Raw genomic sequence first — 19896 nt, forward strand, 5'->3', positions numbered from 1 at the left:
TTTAAAATGTTGATGCACGATTGTGGACTATATGGAAATAATACAATTCCAGGTCTTCTGGAAATGTTTTTGGTCGCTCTGTCATAATTCAGCTTAATATTTAATATATTGTTGCTTAAGGCTAACTCATTAACAAGAAAATGTCAAACTGGCACTGCGTGTTGAAAAGGTTGCTGACCCTGCTCTAGAGTGTCTGACCTGTTGTGGGTTGCGCTCTCTCTTAATATACGGAGCAGGCGCGGCCTCTATGACGTATAACATGCTCTGATTGGCTATGGTTTTGAGCGCCCGCCCCTATTTCCTCGTATGTGTGATGGTGCTGCCATCTTATGGCTATGTGCGGATATTATAGCTTATATGCTTGGTCCTACTCCCTTGTGGCTATGTGTAGATATTATAGTTTATATGCTGATTTGCATCATCATAACACCTATCTAGATATCCCAGTGTTTCCCCTATATGCAGCTGAAAAAAATGATAATATAATAATAATAATAATAATAATAATAATAATAATAATAATAATAATAATAATAATAATAATAACAATAACAATAATAATTTCTGCCAAGGGCTCGAGACTGCGACCAAATCGTCGCATTTTGCGACCAAAATCTGAGAGTGTGCGACTGAATTCTTCATCTGGTCGCACATGTGTGACCAGTAAATTCTTCCTTTTTGTTGTTTTTATTTTTACACGTTGAACGGGGAAGGGGCGCGTCAACGAATACGGAATCTGTAGCAGCCAAATGAGTGTGAGAATGTTAGGGAATGGCCACTTTTAGTGGCTAATGTGTGGAGGGGGAGGGTCCTAGAGATTAAATATCGAGCGTGCGTAAACGTCTCTGTGACGTTTAGGGCACACTTAGGGCACACTCACACTAGGCAAGTGTGCCTTTTCCGTTATTTTTCAAACCTGCACCCGTCCGTACCCGCAATATTTAAAACCGCATCCGACCCGTGTTCCAGGGTCGGATGACAGTAGCGCAAATTACATTCCGCACCCGACCTGACCCTCCGCATCCAACCGGACAAATTGTGCGGGTCACCCGTCGGGTACCCGAACCCGGTCAGGACTTCATGAGCCATAAAGGGCTTTTCACAGGGGAGGCGTTTGTCGCGCCTGCTGAATTGTCAATGGCAGGGGTCTCAAACTCGCAGCCCGCGGGCCAATTGCGGGCCGCCGGACGATATTGTGTGGCCCCCTACTTGACATAAAAGTTTAGTCACTTTCTTTTTTCTTTTTTTTGCTGAGTCGCTGCGCTTTATAAAGCTTGCTGCGCACAAAAACCTTGCATAAGACGAAGGTGAAATGTACGTAGGCAAATGGTATGGCTTCTCCCAAGTGTGTGTGTGCTGGAGATACGCCCTTCTCTCCTGTGTGACTCCTCTGATGTATTTGGAGCTTACTGAAGCATCTGAAACTAACCGCTTAGCAACCGAGTGCCTCAAGTTGTGGAGCTTCATATCCCTGAGCATGAAATGTGTGTCAGTTTTTCTCACTACAAACGTTGGTAGGCTATTTATAGAAAATGTCTATGTTTTGACATGTTTGATTGCATTTTATAACTGCATGGGCCTGGATACGTCGGTAGGTGTGTGTGTGTGTGTGTGTGTGTGTGTGTGTGTGTGTGTGTGTGTGTGTGTGTGTGTGTGTGTGTGTGTGTGTGTGTGTGTGTGTGTGTGTGTGAGTGTGTGGGTGTGTGTGTGTCTTCCTGTGTGTCCAGTGGGAGAGGAAATATCGACGATGTGAAAGAGTGTTTTGTATAAAGTTGAGGCCGACACATATTGATTGAAATTTATATATCATGAGATAAAATCATGTAATACATTTAGGAAATTATTACATGCATCTCTTCTCAAAAATATTCTACCCTGGAAGTTTAAACTAAGCCGTTCATGGAAATTTAAACTACTCCGTTTCTCTGCCGCAATCATCTGCGCGTCTAGGGCTTTTTTCTTTTTTTTTCTTCCTGTGTTAAAATGATGAACAGATGAGGAGCAGCAGTGATCAGGAGGAGTAGGCAAGAAAAGCCATATGTTCAGAAGGACAGTTCATGTTCTGAAGAAGGTTCATTTTTAAGAGCCGTTCATGTTCAAAAGAGCCATTCATGTTCAAAAAAGCATTCATGTTGCAGAACTGTTAATAGTAAAGCTTGAGAAGATTGGATATTTGTACTTTTTTGTGGAATACTTGATGCGGCCCAGCCTCACCCAGACACTACCTCCAGCGGCCCCCAGTTAAATTGAGTTTGAGACCCCTGGTCAATGGAGAAGCGAGCAGGCAGAGAGGAAGCAGCACGCCAAGCGGGCGCGCTCCCGTGAAACTGTCGATTCCGTGCTCGTCCAACGCATGCGCACACACATGGAAACAGTTGGTTTAGATCATGAGAATCACAAGCGAGCAGGCAGAGAGGAAGCGGCATATTTTTTAAAATTTGAAACTGAATTTGAAACCGCAAATTGTAATTTCTGCATCTATTATCAAAATATTTATTAGTAATACATTGAAAAACATGAGAAAATCACATTGGCATGTTGATTTACGGTGTGTGCCCCTAATTTAGGGGCCACCGCGTGCTCCTGTGAAGAAAGTTAGTCTGGAGCCCTGTTAAGTTCAAAGTACATTTGCACAATGATCTGGTCTCAGCTGATACATTGACTCTGTTGGTTGTTATATCATATTTGGAAGCTCAATCTGTAAATTTTCCCCAAAAAATCTCACCAGAAGTAACCATTTAAAGAGTTATATTTTTTAAAAAATCTTCCAGGGGTGCATGCCCCCAGACCCCCCCAGCGTTGCTAGCTTACCAACTCACAGAACCACGGCTACAAAAAGATCTAGGGGAAACACTGTATCCCGTTGAAAAAAGTGGCCTTTTCCAGCTGGAGAAGTCATTAAGAATGTCTAGACTGTATTCCTGATTAATTTAATGTTATCTTCTTTGAAAAGATAGATTCACTTATCTTAAGGACATTTCTAAGTGACCCCAATCATGTTACAGTCTACGGGAAAAGTCGAAAAAGCATGATATCACCCCTTTAAGGCCCTTAACACACACACACACACACACACACACACACACACACACACACACACTGTCAGATCCGTCAATTCTACCACCACCTAAAAGGAGGTGCTAGTGAAACCTGTATCCACTAACGGTTGTAACAGGTTGGTGAGGAGATTCGCTCAGCCCCTAACTACCTTGTATCAGACGCCTATCCCACTTACTTCGGTGCCCCACCCCTGGGCATAACCCGTAGCCAGGAATGTGGCATACCGATCACGTCTAAACAACATGATAAATCTTATAGTGAATAATAGATATAAAAGAAAAAGATAGATATATGATGATACTAAAACAAGAAACACTTTATAATGAATGATAGATATTAAAGAAAGAGATATATTTATGATGATATTAAAACAAAGAAACACTTTGTGATGAATGATAGATATTAAAGAAAGAGATATATTTATGATGATATTAAAACAAAGAAACACGTTATAATGAATGATAGATATTAAAGAAAGAGATAGATTCATGATGATACTAAAATAAAGAAACAAAGAAAATGATTGTTATATGATGATACTAAAACATGATATATGATTTTATGATGTTTAACTGATACATGAATAAACCTGATACATGAGTAACACTGACATAAGTAAATCCATAACTCCTTAACATCCTTCAGCCCCCGCTGGTAAAACCCCCACCTTTCCCTAGGCCTTGGTAATACTCCAACAGCCCCTGCCTCCCCCGCCCTTATCCTCCCACAGACCTCTCCACCTCCTCCCTGTCTCCTGGACCACAAGAAATCGACCTTACTTGACAACACACACACACACACACACACACACACACACACACACACACACACACACACACACACACACACACACACACACACACACACACACACACACACACACACACACACACACACACACACACACTTTAGACCCTTGCCTCCCCAGCTGCCCCCTAACGGTTGTGTCCTTAAAACTGTAGCCTACTTGTAAAAAACAAACCGCCACTATGTCCACAGCCATCTCAAAGCATTGAAACAAACCATAAATGAACCAAATGTGTACGGTAATTGGAAATGTAATCTTAGGCCCCCTGACCCTAAAAAGCTTAAACACGTCCCTGCTCAAACTATGGCACACAGACTGTGCCGTGCACTGCATCCTAGCCCGCGGAATGGAATTCCTCGCCTGTCCTGAGCATTTGAAGGTAATGTGAGTTTCCCAATTCTCCAGGTAAAGTTTATCCACACCAATTCAACTTCTAATTAATTCAATTAATTTAATGTATGCTAAAGGCGATTGAGATGCTCTCTCATGGTGTGTAGAAGCATTTTACCCGATTATTTTAGATTTTACTCTGTCCTAAGCGAAGCTTGATACAAATGATTAAAACGGACATTTGAACCCACTTCATAACGTTGAACAGGGGGTTTCCTTTTTGGGGTCGAAGTTGCAACACAACTCAATTCAAACTAGGAGATAAAGCATTTTTATTTGATTAGCAGCCTGCATCTACCTGGCCTAGACAATTTAGGCCTACTTAGTCTCTCATATCACAGCGATGAGGCTGCACAGATTAGTCGTATCCTTTAGTGTAAAAAATTTGAAAAATAAAATACAATGTGATTAAACGTTTATCACATAGTATTAAAGAAAAACGTTTCAAAAAATGAACTGCGTCCATGGGGGCGGAGCCATAGGGAGGAGCATACTGTTAGACCGGATGGGAGAGGACCTCTATTTGAAGAAACGAAACTAAAAGATCATAGAAACCAAAAGCCAACCGACGTGTGAGCAGTTCTCTCTTCGAGTAGAACAATAAAACACATTTTGGAACAAATAGTCTGACAGACAGAAGCCATAGCAAGGTGAGTCAAACAGCACAACTTTAAGAGAAGTTAAAACCTTTTCTTCAAGTTCAAGTTCAAGTTTATTATAGCCATTTCAACAGTATATAAAATACAGTTGATAGGAATTTGTTTTGGTGTGCTCACATGTATTACACAGCAACATAACAACACAACATTACAAGACAGAAAGCCAAAACGGCACATAAATAACAAGGAGTATAACACTTAACACACATGAAAAACACACAATGCATGGTTCGCGGGGAATGACAGCAGTAAAGTACAGTACAGTGGTGCAAAAACTGCAAGTGAGGTAGACCATGAAGATCTTAAAGACCTTAAAGTGCTTAGTGCTTGTTCAAGTGACGTACAGCTTGTAGATAGGTACTATCCCTAAAGCGTGTTGTTTTACTTGTGATGCTTCTGTACCTCCTCCCTGATGGTAAGAGTGTGAATTAGTGGTGTGCTGGATGAGAGGGGTCAGAGATGATCTTCCTAGTTTTCCTGGAAATTCTGTTATGTAATTAGAAAAATATAGGAATCAAGTAAAATCATTAATGTATCAAACTTGTCTTCTGTGTATAGGAATGGCCTCTGCTAAGACTTCCTGGTCTGAAGATAACTTTTCATGTTCCATCTGTCTGGATGTATTCAGCAACCCAGTTTCCACACCATGTGGACACAACTTCTGCAGAGCCTGTATTTCTAATTTCTGGGATGAACAAGTCCGGTACAAATGTCCTGCTTGCAATGAGATTTTTCACACTAGACCTGATCTACGTGTCAATATGCTCGTATCGGAGATGGCTGCTCAGTTTAGAATGACCGTACGAGTAAAGGAGCAGCCTTGTGTTGAACCAGGAAAAGTTCCATGTGACGTCTGTACTGGGACCCAGCTGAAGGCCGTGAAGTCATGCCTAGTGTGTTTCACCTCTTACTGCCAAACCCACCTGGAGCCACATGATAGAGCGGCAGGCCTGAGGAGACATCTGCTGGTTGAGCCTATGGTCTGTCTGGAAGACAGGATGTGTAAGAAACACAATCAACTACTGGAGCATTTCTGCAAGAATGAACAGGTGTTTGTGTGTCAGTTCTGCACAGAGACAAACCACAGGTCACATCCTGTTGTACCACTAAAGGAGGTATATGAATTGAAGACGGCCCAGCTGGGGAAGATAGAGTCTGAAGTTCAGCAGATGATCCAGGAGAGACAACAAAAGATTAAAGACATCAGAGAAACAAGGGTCCGCAGCAAAGCAGACACAGACAGAGAGATAGCTGATGGTGTGCAGGTCCTCACTGCTCTGAAGCGCCGCGTGGAAAAATGCTGGGATGAATTCCACCAAACTGTTAAAGATAAACTGAAAACCACAAATAAACAAGCTGAAGACCGCATCCAAGAGCTGGAGAAGGAAATAGAAGATTTGATCAAAAGGAGCAAAGAGCTGAAGCCACTCTCACACATCGAAGACCACTTCAACTTCCTCCAGACCTTCAGATCCCTGAAGGATCCTCCACACACCAGGGACTGGACGACGGTGGAGGTCCATCCTCCGTCATACGTAGGGACCTTGAGGAGATCCCTGGATCAGCTGGAGGAGACACTGAACATGGAGATGAAGAAGCTTCGTGACGTTGAACTGAAGAAGGTCCAGCAGTATGAAGTAGATGTGACTCTGGATCCTGATACAGCTGACCCCCGTCTCATCCTGTCTGAGGATGGGAAACAGGTCCATGATGGCATTGTTTGGCAGAAACTCCCAGACAACCCTAAGAGATTTATATGGAGTTTGTGTACTCTCACGAGGAAGAACTTCTCATCAGGGAGATTTTACTTTGAGGTCCAGGTTAAAAACAAGACTGGATGGTGTTTAGGAGTGGCCAGAGAGTCCATCAACAGAAAAGGTGTGATCAAATTCACGCCTGAGAATGGCTACCTGAGTATTGCGTTTAACAATGACGGGTTGGTATTTAATAATAACCCTGTGGTCCGTCTCCCTCTGAGAGCTGAGCTCCAGAAGGTGGGGGTGTTTGGTGATTATGATGAGGGTGTGGTCTCCTTCTATGATGTGGAAGCCATGGTTCATATCTACTCTGCTACTGGCTGCACCTTCACTGGGCCTCTCTATCCATTCCTCTGCCCAGGTCTCTATAATTATGAGGGCATAAACTCTGCCCCACTGATCATCTCACCTGTCAATCAAACAGACTAGGACTTTGTTTGATAATAAAATAAAACGACCAAAACAACTAATCTTGTTTCCTGATTAAAACCTCTACCATGGGAGATTTGAGAGCGCTGCATTCATATCATACTGTTCACTGTCATTTAAGGAAAATAAAATAACCCTTACTGTTGTTAAATATAACCCATTATACATGATCAAATTACACAAAATATATTGTTCATATTGTTCATACATAATATTCATGTCAATTGGCTCTAACCCTATACAATTGTAACGGTATAATCTGTATTATGTATGAATTTTTCCAAAGTTAGTTACGACCATAAATTAAGTAGTACATCACCCTACAGTGCATTTTAATGTAATGATTTTAAGCAGAACTTTTTACATCTTCACTCTTGCAGGCCAGAGTAGCTGGACAGTGACAAGCAGCATACCAAATGAAAAGCTTAAATTGGGGATATTGCCAATTATTTCGCCTGTACAACATTTATATTGTTTTTGCCAGTGAGTACTTTTCGTGTTCTTGTTTTGTAAAATATATTTACCTTGATTCTTCCCACGTACTGTCGTTCCAAGCCCACCTGCCAAGACCTAAAGCCACCCCATGTCAAATGTTCTAGATCCGCCAGAGTCTCTTCACACCAGATGATGTAGTGAGTAACAACCTCAGTACCCCCTCCCAGTCTCTAGTCAAAACCAGTAAGCCCCTCCCAGTCTCTACTGTCAAAACCAGTTATCCCCTCCCAGTCTCTACAGTCAAAACCAGTTAGCCAATAATATCAATAGGGATGTAATGTTTGTACGTGCTCTTCAGAGTACCCTAACAGAGGTATAATTGTGTTATTAGCTCTGGTGGTGCATTAAACATACTTTGGTCAGTAGGCAGTGTTTTGATAAGTATGCAATCATTACAATAACATAGGATGATAAGTAATAAGTTGTTTTGGGGTTTGGTTAACATTCAAGGTCACGGTTAGTTAGTAGCTCTATGTCCATTGTGCAACAAAACTGATAATTGCAATTATTTTGCTTGTTATTGTGATTATTATCTTATTATGAAACCAAATAATGTTCTGTGCTGCCTACTGTATATAAAAAATAATAAAGCAATTACTGAGCTGTAAGTAGCCAATGGTTTGAATTGAGATATAATTTAACATGCTTGTCTAGATTATCATATTGTCATATTGTCGTGTGTAGAGTCATCTGCACTTCATAGACTCCCATCAACATGGGCCAAGTTGAGTAAGGATTCGGTGCTCGTTTAAAGGGGACCTATTATGAAAACAACACTTTCCCTGGGATTTGGGGTGTTGTTTTGGGGCTCTGGTGCTCCCGCACGCACACAAACTTTCAAAAAAGTCTGTACATGAGTTTTTGAGTGAGCATTTCTGAAAGTACCCCGCCTACAGTTGCCAAACAAGCGAGTCAGTTTCGGCGCCCCCTCCTACGTAAGAATGGGGCACAGTTGAATATTACCTCCCATTTCCCCACTCCCTTCCAATCAGAGCATAGCTAAGATTTTGTGGACCATTGGACGAGGAGCTCCGGCGGGGGGTACTCGGCGGCAGCTCAGCTCCCAGAGTACAGTCCCTTTCTCTGCCGGACTGCCGCCGAGCTCCCCCCGCCGGTCTCTTTTCAGTTCCCGGAGGACACCCGCCAGAGCAGCCGGACTGCCGCCGAAGCTTCGGCGGCGGCCAAACGGCTTCTAAGCGGGCAGTCCGGCAGCTCAGCTCCCGGAGTACAATCCATTTCTCCTCCATGTCGCGGTTCATGGACTTCAGAGTCAAGGCCAAAGTTCCTTTCCCTCAATTCTTCTCAACCATGGCCGAGATATTCCCCACTACGAGTCTTTACTTGTTGTGGAAGTGCCAGAGACGTCAGACGCAGTCTTTATGATTCATAATATCATCGCACATAGCTTTTGGCCATGATAATAGATATATTATATAAATACTAGAGCTGTCAGTTAAACGCGTTATTAACGGCGTTAACGCAAACCAATTTTAACGGCGTTAAAAATTGTATCGAGCGATTGACGCAATTATTTTATTTAAAAAATAATAATAATATTTTTTTTTTTTTTTTCTTTGGCTCAAAACAAAGAAGCAGTAGCCTGACTGCTATGTTCAAATGAAATTTGTTCAAAGCAGTCGTTTAATTGCACTATAGGCTCTTTTTTTGTATCGTCCTGTTTTGATCAGTATATGCCAATGTTGTTATCAATAAAAAATCATTTGCACAAGGCAAGCCGATGCACTTCACCATGTTGATAAGAGAATTCAAATGAGAAGAATTATGGGACAAAAAAATCAAGGGATACAAAAAGCATAGAAAAAGAATTTGCGATTAATCGCAATTAATCGTACCCATACATAATATTATTATCACCTTATATTACATAGAAAGAGCTCCAAGGGTCCGCAAACGGCAACAATCCCTTCTCCTCCATGCTGTGGTTCAGTCTGACAGCTCATTGGTCAATGGGCAGCTGCTCATTTGCATTAAAGCTACAGACACCAGAATCAGCGCATTCTGAAGGGACTGAAATAGAGTGGAATAGCGGTAGGCGAGATTTTTTTTCCTGAAAGCTATATCCAGCATACAGCTTCAAAAACATGTTTTCTGGAACTCAAATAATCCGTGTATGGTTCGTTCTTTGAATATTCCGATTTAAAACCAAATCAGAAAAACCAAATAACGGAGTCGTTTTTTGGTTTTTCTGATTTGGTTTTGAAACGGAAAAAGGGCAAAAGGAATAAACAAATAAACAGCATTTTATTTGTGTTTGTGTTTTGTTTGTTGGTTTTTTTAAACCCGAAACAGAAAAACAAAAATAGATACATTTGCAGGCTACACCAGAAGGCAGAACGCAGCGAGCGAAGAAAAAAGAGCCTACCACCTAAACCAGCAATAGACTGTCCAATTATATTTAGCCTTAGCTATGGCCGCACTTGAACCATATGGGGATTTTATTCGTGAACTATTTGACAATGGAAAGACACACGACGAGATCAGTACCGCTCTAAAGCAATCTGGTGCACCAAAGTGCTCCGTTATGACGGTGAGGAGGTTCTGTGTGGAGCACAACCTTCGAAGAAGAAATCTAGTTTCTTTCTTCTTCTATGTAGCCTATTGTACAATATGTAGGCTACTTGTCATTTAGATGTATTTTAATGTTTTGTGACCAGCTAGGCTTCTTAGTAAACAGCCACCTGGAATATCATGGCGATCTTCTCCACGGTCATATCGTCCACTCGCAGACTAAGTCGCCGGCTCCCACGGAAAACAATAAAGCCATTGTAGAATGCGAGACTCAATGGAAAGTTTGAAACGTCTTTATATGTATTTTTTTAAAACCACGTGCCCTTTTCCTGGCATTCATTGTGGTTTTATCTAAATATCACACAAACAAAACAAGCAACTGGATTATTCAGTATTCCCGTTTTGATTTAAAAAACTGAAAAATGCCGTTTATTTGTTTATTCCTTTTGCCCTTTTTCCGTTTCAAAACCAAATCAGAAAAACCAAAAAACGACTGTTATTTGATTTTTCTGACTTTGTTTTAAATCGGAATATTCAAAGAACGAACCATACACGGATTTCAAATACTATGTTTACTTGTTTTGAAAACACCACAATATGTCTCCTTTAAGACTTACCTTCTTTATAGTACCATTGGCTGATCTATTGAACTTACGTGATATAATTAAATGGAAAATAAGAACAACATAACCAAAGATCAAACCATTTCTGGATTTATTACAGTATTTGATTGTTCTTTGGAATTAGGGCCTTATTATTTTCAGGGAACCCGACCCACCCACTCAGCCTTTGTCATGCCTCTCCAAGTCCTCCTCACTGAATGTGAACGGCTGGTCATAACCCATCAGATGATTGTAGTCACTGGGGAGCTGGAAGAGGTCGGGGTTCACCAGCATGCTCCTGCGGCCAGCGTAGAACGAGGTGAACATCTTTGCGACGGCTGGAATGCTGACCTCCCCCTGTTTAAACACAGTCCTCTTCTCCATCAGGAAGATGTTGCAGGTGACGGCCGTGTAGGTGTCCTGATCGGCGTTGTGGTACAGTCGGATAACGTAGCCCTTGGTGAGCAGGTGGAGGAGGACGGGGGTGACGAACGTGAAGAGGCTGATGATCGCGATGAAGGACGCCTGCACAGCCAAACTCTGTGTGGCCAGCCCGGTCTTGAAGAGGACGTGTGGCATTAGACACAGACTGGTGCCACTGCTGGTGTAGGAGAACATCTTCACTCCTGAGGAGAGACACATGTAGAAATAATTAATGATACTAGAGTTTTCGCGAGTGCATTCAACCTATAGTTGTAATTAATAGGGGTAATTGTTCAATGGAATGTGAAGTATACTACACAAGCAGATATATTATTAAAAAAGCTTTTATTGTTACTCAGGGCTGATGAGTGCATTGACATTTAAAAATGCAAGGCAACTACTATTGGTTAGTTGAAAATAATAATCATCATTGAGATTAAACATCTCTTCCAGTGTCCTGGCCGAGACAGGCAGCAGTAGCCTACAGTCACACATAGCATACACACAAAACATAAGCAAAATAAAACTACTAAAACAGTCTGCAGGGGGGAAAGGGGGCTATCAATATCGCAAGACATTTCGGGAGGCTCAAGGAGTAGAGTAATATTAAGTTTGAGCAACAAAGTGTAAATACATTTCGGGAGGCTAAAGGAGGATAGTAAAGAGTAGTCCTGTGGTGGACTTTATAGACATAATTCACCATAATTCACTACTATGTCATTGACATGTTTTGTTGTGTTATAGGGACACAGTCTCTTTAAGATCACCTCACTTGTGTGTTAATATGCCGGTCTGCGCTATGTTTGAATTTAACGGTTTTTATATGACAAAATGAACGACCTGCCGTTGCTTGTCGAGGTGAGAAATTGTCTCTTCCCTTATGTTATCGCAATTGAGTTAAAAAATAGTTTATAGACAGAACATTTTACCTTGGAGTTTGTCAACGGCGGAGCTTGCGTGTGTGTTCTTACCTGCGCGTGTGCCGATGGCGGAGCCAGTAAACGTCTTACCTGTGAGCGTGTGTGTGTGTGTGTGTGTGCGTGCTCTGTGTGTGTGCTTCCGTGTATGTGTCACTGCCTTTGTGTTGACGTCCGGTGTGCGCGTGCTTTAGTGTGTGCGCGTTTCCGTGTATGTTCGTGCGCACTTGAGTGCGCACGAGTGACTTGAGTAACTGGCGCGACAGGCATGCAATTATAGTTGTAAGATATTATCATTATGTATATAATGAAAACATCATCAACAAACCTAGGATAGATTGTCTCCCGTCCAGCAATTCTTAACTTTTCGACTGTGGGGATTAGGGCTGGGTATCGTGGCCAATTTCCTAAATCGATTCGATTCCGATTCATAAGGTTCTGGATCGATTAATCACGATTCGATTCGATTCAATCTGCTCTTAAATAATGAAAATGGCTCAACTGTTTTACAAACTATTTTTCTCTTCATCTTAAACAACAGGTTTTAAGTGCAAACTTGTAAATTGGACAGTTTAAACTTGAGCTGTAAACAAAACTGTCTCAAGTCTCAAAAGTGCAATTTTGAAATTAGAAAGGAATTGCAAGTGAAAGTGAACTTGAACTACAACATTCCATCACTGCAAATTGCATTAAGGCATTGTTTATTAAAGTGAAAAAATAATAATCGTAAAACAAAAACAAAAAATAAATACATGGATCTCATGCCCTATGAATCGATATTGCAAAATATAAATGAAATCGATCCAAAATCGATTAAATCGATTTTTTTTACCCAGCCCTACTGGGATCCTCTCATGGGTTCCCTCTCAAAGTATTACTAGTATAAGTCAAAGATATATAACAGGACCACCTTGTTACCTTCACCCTCGTAGGGCTATAGTTGGTGACTTCTTGACAAGTCAATTATCATTTACATAACGTTTGTCAACTGTGGAATGACTAAAAAAATAAAAATCTAATCGAATTGAAAATAAAATGTCTATTGCACAGAAATGGTATTAATTGTGACTTATCTTAGAACAAATGTTACAGCATCTGACTTACCAATTATAGCTCTACCAAGGCTCCCTGTGTAAACAAGTCTCCCTGTCTCAGAGTAGTCCGACGCAGCGGTGCAGAGACTTTTTGAGGAGAGACACAGGGGTTGAAGGGGTTTGCACTGCGTCTGTGCACAGAAAAGCATACAAGATGGCCAAATGATAAAGCCAGTCAACACAATCAACCCATCACCATAGACACCATTGTTGTCCAATCATTCAGACAGGAATAAGATAAGTCACAGTACTTAAGATGTATTGCTTCACAGAAGTCTTCCTCCCTCGGGTTAATATCGTCTAATCATTTAGGGTTTATTAGATCGTGGTCAGCCAATGGGAGAATGAATATTCAGGGTATGGTCAATTGTAAATGCTAATTGTGATTGTCATTTTTTCGTATTTTGTAGTATTCATACATAACAATTTACAGCGTTAGCTGTTTTTCTTTTCACAAGAATCTTTACACATGTCATTCCAAATTAAAGTCACTTTGGGAGTCAGGGTTAAGGCCTGGTATGAATGACAGAAATACTAACATTTCCAAACGGAATCCCACATATTCAACGTTTTATTCGAAGTCTTTCAGCTGAATGAATGGCATTTGCATTACAAACATGGTCCAATAACTTTATAATACCAAGTGATGCTCTCCCGTTTCCAGTAAAGAACATAACACTAATTAATAGATCCTAAATCCGTGGTTAACTATTAAACTTACTTGTCTAAATACCTTGACATTCCCGGAGTGGAACGACCTCCTCAGAAACGAGGTATCCGTCCTCTGGTGAGGGCTCGACAGCCCCCTGCTCATACAGCCTGGTTCTACCGAAAACTGAGCTTTACATTTGACATTTCTTAGAGATTGCGGGCCAACACACCGCTGCAATCCTCGAAGTAGGGTTAAATAAAGCATTTTTTTGGTATATTTGAAATAGATGAATGGTTAAGCTCTAGGTAAAGTCAAGGCGGATTTGTTGTGATGAGGTCTTCTTCTCGTAGTTTTAGATATAAACGGACCGTAGAAGGGCGTCTTGCACAACGCTGCCACCTACAGGTTTGGACGTCAGCACTGACCATTCATAAAAAAAAAATGAAATAAAATAAAAAGAGAAAATAAAAGTATGCCCAAGTTCAGCATATTGAAGTTCATGGCTCATTACAAAAATATATGCAGGAGTGATTAATGCTTATTTTGGAAACATAAAGATGAGAGGAGAAGGGTGGCTAGCAGGGGCGCTTCTCACCCATTTTACTGGATAACAACTGGATATAAAAAAATATATATTTTTCGATATGATATTTTAATTTACTACAATAATGCTTGTAATGAATTAGCAGTAAGTAACATGAGTTTTACACAACAAAATATTGGCTTTAGATTACGGCCAGCAACGTAGTGCGTAATTACTCCGTAGGTACGGTGTAATATTGAGTAATTTTAATAAAGAAACAAAATATCTGATATATTCTCTGTGAATATAGCCGTGAACTGGCAGACAGTGAGACCACAAGGAAAATTCCAATCCAACAAGGGAACTAAAGAAGTGGGGAAAAAAATTGAAGTGAAGAATAAGGGGATACATTGGCTGTTCCCAATGTGAAGGATGCTCAACGGCTGCCCTTCTAAGGACGCGTCGTCATAGAACGCCGACAAGCTCTGTTCCAATGTTGAGAAAACTCGGAAATTCAGGCCCTTTTCGCGTCCTTTATTTTTGAGAATTCCTAAATTTTTCAAGGATGCATCGATGGATCCTCAACAAGCCAAACACCCACAATCCTTTGCGTTCACACGCTGCGCGGGATATTAAAAAATTGCCTATAGAAAGAAATACACATTGCTTTACACAAGTGAAGTAATTTGAACGTTTCAGAAATATTTTGTGCCGTATTGCCTTTTATAGATTAAATGCAAAAAAATAACCTGTGCGATTTCTTTCAAAAGTTTTTGCAACGTAATGATAGGCTATATTTTGCATGGATTGATTTGTGCAAGTAGGTGGTGTAAGTAGGTGGTGTTTAAACAAACTACTATCGTCAATAACAATTTCAACAATTCAAATATTACAATATATATGACTGGAGCAATATTTAAAAAGCGGAAGCGCTTCCACACTAGCAAGTCGTTCCAAACTCTGAACGTTACAAACACGCAGTACTCTAGCCTCATCTCCATAGGACGCGACTAGCAAGGAAGTGTTCTAGCAAGGCTGCAGCCTGCACTTTGGGGAACAGCCACTGATGAGGGAATGAGGTGCAGGGGGCAAGATTAACAAGGACGCACAGGTGAGGGAAATTAAGTCATTGGACAAGTCAAAGGACACCTGATGGACGTCGAGAACAAACACTAAACAACTAATGGACAAAGTCAGGTCATGACATCCCCTGGCAGAATACAGGATGATCATTCAACGTTTGCGCGGAAGACAACAGCAGAGGATAACCTGGGAAAGTATGACGTAAGCCTCTCGATGCAATCAGAAATTACTTTTTCGTAGATGATTGGGTCAGTTCCCACAGAGACCGAAGTGATTACCTTGGTCAAAGACCTCAGGTCCTTCTGTTTGGAAGGAGGATTCAGGCTCACAACGTTGACAGCAACAGGAGTGTTGTTGTGGATTCTCTACCCTCAGAGGAAAAGGCCAAACGGTGAAGGATTTGGACAGGGAGACCTTGCCTTTGGAGAAAGCACTGGGAGGCCAGTGGAATGCAGAGACGCCCTCTTATTCCAAGTAACTGTGTAGAATAAACACCAGATGAGGTATTCTTTCGGTAGTCTGCTCTATATGTACCTCTAGGATTCCTTGCACCTTTTATCCTGACAGTATGAGCATACTCCATGTAAATCCAACTGTGATTAGGATGGAACTAGAATAACCTTTCTTCTGGACTGGCAGCACATCAGTCTTGCGCTACATCGCACCACAAATCCATGAGTAGATATCACAAGATTGTGTCAAACCGGTAGGGTTTACTATGAAGCGCACTATGTAACATTACCGGGCTTTCTTTGGATAACTTGGATAGACAAAGACAAAATTCACAAACAGAGATAAATAGTACCATGAAGCTCACTTACTCCGTGGATACTGCTTTAGTTTCAATGTGTGTTCCCATAAACGGGCGTTTACCACGTTATTTTACTCACCTTTATAAAATGGATAGATCCAGAGCAGTGTATTTCACACAAGAGGAACATATTGTCATAATGAAATCCTATGGAGTTCAAGAATGAGACGACAGCTTGGGGCAACACAGTTGCACTTAAGTATAGGGAGGCCTGCTGGCAAAAAATAGCAGATCGTGTAAATTCGTAAGTGAAAAGATTCTGCATATTGTCTTCAAAATGCAAAGGCAACATCCAATCTGCTTTAATCTATAATTTAGGGAATTCACTTTAAAAACACAACTATGTAAGAAATGCATAGCATATGTTTTCAATTGCTGAGAGATAGTAGTGGTGGCATAGTGGATCAGTATAAAACCCGAACGCCAGCAACCGGGGTTTAAATCTCACCTGTCCATCATGCCTTTTATCCCCATCTAGATGTGGTGCCAGCATGACCTTGAGAATATGGGTCAAGTTCGGAATAAGCACAAAGATATAATTCAATGTGGTAAGCTTTAAGCATCAGTTTGAATAATTTCAGGTGAATGTAGCCTATGATTTTCAATTGGCTAGTCTAATCTGATGTTGATAACCTGTGTAGAATTACCGAGCGTGAATCAGATGTTAATTCCAAAGGTTTATTAACTCATTATTGTTTAAGATGTGAGAGCATCAAGCGAGAGCACCTTCCACTCGCCGTCACTTTCCGAACCCCCTCCCATTCCCCACACACATAGATATAACCTAAATGTATTCCTGCACGCTCCGCGCTGCACATAAACTAGTGCCATTACAACACATCTCCCTTTCTTTGAGTCTGTTAAGACATGCAGAACATTAATGATTCTTAAACAGTTCAAAGTAATCCTGGCAATATTCTCACACCACTGCAAAATTACATTTGAACCTTACTTATTCCATAACGCATTCTGCATTCATTTCAAAAGAACATTCTTTTCATTTATCTTTTTTTTTCTTTCTTTCACCCTCTAGTACTTCAACAGCTAAATTCAACATGAACAATTGGAAGTTAATCTAAACATATTCCACATATCTGTCTGGTGGTTTCACTGCTCTTCCACTGCTTCTCTGAGTCTCTGGAAACACAAGCACAGTGGAAATGGGAGTCACCTTGGGTAAGTATGTCAGGTCTTGGGTCAGTCACCAATGTGTTGCTGTCCTTGTTTGTGTGTATTATGACCCAACGGAACCTGTTCTCGTTGAGTAGTCTGTGGGCCCCCACAGATGGGTCTGAGGTGGTGTCTGTTTCTCCGCAGCTCTCCCTGCTCGGTCTGTACAATGTACGACCGTGGAGTGTGGCACTTCCTCACCACTGCAGCACATTTAGTACATCCCCTCTCATTGTCCAGCTTAACTGAAACACGGGTTCCGGGCTGAAGTTCAGGTAATGGTCTGGCCTTGTACCTGGCGTTGTAGGTTTGACTGTAGCGCAGCTTGGAGCGACTGTCAGTCTGCCGCACTTTCTGCAGGTCCGGCCATGCAGGTTGCAGGTCCTCCTCCAAGATAGGCAGTGTGGAGCGGATCTGTCTGCCCAGCATCAGCTGTGCAGGGCTAGCTCCTGTTGCTTGCAGTGGCGTCGCTCTGTAGGATAACAAAGCTAAAGCAGGGTCAGCTTGCCTGAGGATCTGTTTGGCTGTCCGCACAGCTCTTTCTGCCTCCCCGTTGGCCTGTGCATAGTGAGGGCTTGTAGTTGTGTGTCTGAAATCAAACATTTTGGCAAACTGGGCAAAAACAGTCCATGAGAATTGGGGCCCATTATCAGTTATGAGTTCCTTTGGCCAGCCCCACCTGGCAAAGATGTTCTTCAGGCTGGCTATGGTTGTAGCGGCTGACATGGTAGTTAGGTGGGCAATTTCAATGTACCTTGAAAAATAATCAACCACTACTAGAAAGTTATCCTTTTTCCACTGGCAAATGTCTGCTGCCACTTTCTCCCATGGGCGGCTTGGGAGTGGTGTACAGATCAGAGGTTCCCTCCTCCGAGTAGGCTTGATCTCTTGGCATGTGCTGACAGTCTCTTGTACATGTTTGCTTATGCCAGGCCACCACACACTACATTTAGCTCGCTCACGGCACTTAAAAATCCCTTGGTGGCCATCGTGTATGCGTTCCAGTATTTCAGTTCTTATGTTCTGGGGTATCACAATTCTGTTATTGTACAACACTAGCCCTTGGTCACGATGTGTATAGTAAGCTTTTACCTTCAGTGGCACGTTGGCTGAATACTGTGGCCACCCACCCAGTACGTAGCGTTGCACAAACTATACCTCATCATCCTGTAGCGTTTGCTGTTTGACCATGTCAAGCTTGCTGGGAGAGATAGGCCATGCCTCACGAACAGCCTCCTCGTACGCCTCCAGGTCACTGGTCAACTCTGCGATGTCCTGCGTAAGTTCCGGCTGAGGATGTCTAGACAGGGTGTCTGCAATGACCAACTGCTTCCCTGGAACAAACTCAGCTTTTGGGTTATAGCGCATCATGCGCAGCAGCAGTCTGACATCTCAATGGTACTGAGTCTAGATCTTTACTGTTAATGAGTGGAATGAGTGGTTTGTGGTCACTCTGTAAAGTGAATGTGTCCAGGCCATACAAGTACCTAGAGAACTTTTCACATGCCCAGACTGCAGCAAGACATTATTTTTCAATCTGCGCATAGCGCTTTTCAGCATCAGTCACTGTCATGGAGCAGTTAGCTACTGGCTTCAATTGTTCATCATGTAACTGCAGTAAGACCCCACCCAGCCCATAACTGCTTGCATCAGCACTGACTGTCTTTCTTTAAATCAAAGAATGCTAAAACAGGAGCCTCAGGGACTAACTGTTTCACCCTCTTAGTTTTTCTCGATTGCTTAAGCACAATTTTCAAAACAGGGCCTGTGTTTTCAAAACACTACACACAATTAGCACAACCACACACCCAATTAGCAAAACACTACAGATCCTTTGCAAAATTAAACACTCCTGTAAAAACTATACACTTCTTTTTAAAAACCACACTTTGTTACTATATGAAACACACGTTTCACATTACTATACTCTGTTTGCACGAGTTACACTCTGCTCTGATAAACCTAAAACACTTTTAGCACTTCTACTTCCCTATGATTAGAGTAGGCTACTATCAACAAAGTACAAATATAATCTAAATTCACCAAACAATACACAAGACCAATGTTGCAGACTGAAGAAACTCATTTATTTCAACACGCCCAAAATGTTGACATAGAGATTCATAATACTGTAATCAAACGTCACTTTACGTATTGTAAGTTAAAAAACAACAACTAGACATTGTCTCTTCGCCTAGCTGGATCTGGCCAGAGAATTTCATCAACATCGCAGGCAATGTTGTCATTAGCAAGACACCTTGGAAAGAAACGTCTTGAATGACGAATCCATCCTTGCATTGCTGCTACCTCCATCTGGTCACAGGCCTCCTCCATGGCTTGGATGAGGGGTACCTCAGCCTGGAGACGGAGATCATATACCTTCCACCGCCATGCCGAGAAAAACTCTTCTATAGGGTTGAGGAATGGAGAGTATGGTGGAAGATATAAGACGGTGAAATGTGGATGTTGCTGAAACCAGTTCTGAACCAGAGCA

The 19896-nt window shown here is 41.7% G+C and overlaps 2 protein-coding genes across 3 annotated transcripts; one reads left to right on the top strand and one right to left on the bottom strand.

The window, feature by feature from the left end:
* The first annotated feature begins 4753 nt into the window (after positions 1–4753).
* LOC132463524 (E3 ubiquitin-protein ligase TRIM39-like) lies at positions 4754–8206 on the top strand. Its single transcript, XM_060059783.1, has 2 exons — positions 4754–4908; positions 5476–8206. Exon 2 carries the CDS (start codon positions 5478–5480, stop codon positions 7101–7103), a length of 1626 nt encoding a protein of 541 aa, XP_059915766.1. The 5' UTR covers positions 4754–4908; positions 5476–5477; the 3' UTR covers positions 7104–8206.
* A 2612-nt stretch (positions 8207–10818) lies between these two features.
* Positions 10819–14181, bottom strand: tmem70 (transmembrane protein 70). Of its 2 annotated transcripts, none has more exons than XM_060059789.1 (3): positions 13897–14181; positions 13174–13294; positions 10819–11355 (listed from the first exon to the last, which is right to left on the bottom strand). In XM_060059789.1, the coding sequence occupies exons 1-3, from the start codon at positions 14077–14079 to the stop codon at positions 10910–10912; spliced, it is 750 nt and encodes a 249-aa protein (XP_059915772.1). In that variant the 5' UTR covers positions 14080–14181; the 3' UTR covers positions 10819–10909. The 2 variants fall into 2 exon arrangements, with proteins under 2 accessions (XP_059915772.1, XP_059915771.1); XM_060059788.1 differs by having other exon boundaries at positions 13885–14181.
* Between the last annotated feature and the right edge of the window lie 5715 nt (positions 14182–19896).

This window comes from Gadus macrocephalus, chromosome 8, assembly GCF_031168955.1.
Source record: "Gadus macrocephalus chromosome 8, ASM3116895v1".
In the NCBI taxonomy this organism is placed as follows: domain Eukaryota; kingdom Metazoa; phylum Chordata; class Actinopteri; order Gadiformes; family Gadidae; genus Gadus; species Gadus macrocephalus.

What these genes read in the sequence shown, in the direction of transcription:
- LOC132463524 (XM_060059783.1), top strand. Translation starts at nt 5,478, where the DNA reads ATGGCCTCTGCTAAGACTTCCTGGTCTGAAGATAACTTTTCATGTTCC.
- tmem70 (XM_060059788.1), bottom strand. Translation starts at nt 14,079, where the DNA reads ATGCTTTATTTAACCCTACTTCGAGGATTGCAGCGGTGTGTTGGCCCG. An exon ending in ATGTCAAGGTATTTAGACAA is followed by an intron (nt 13,295 to 13,884) that starts GTAAGTTTAATA and finishes TTCTGTGCACAG; the next exon opens with ACGCAGTGCAAACCCCTTCA. An exon ending in CCTTGGTAGAGCTATAATTG is followed by an intron (nt 11,356 to 13,173) that starts GTAAGTCAGATG and finishes GTCTCTCCTCAG; the next exon opens with GAGTGAAGATGTTCTCCTAC.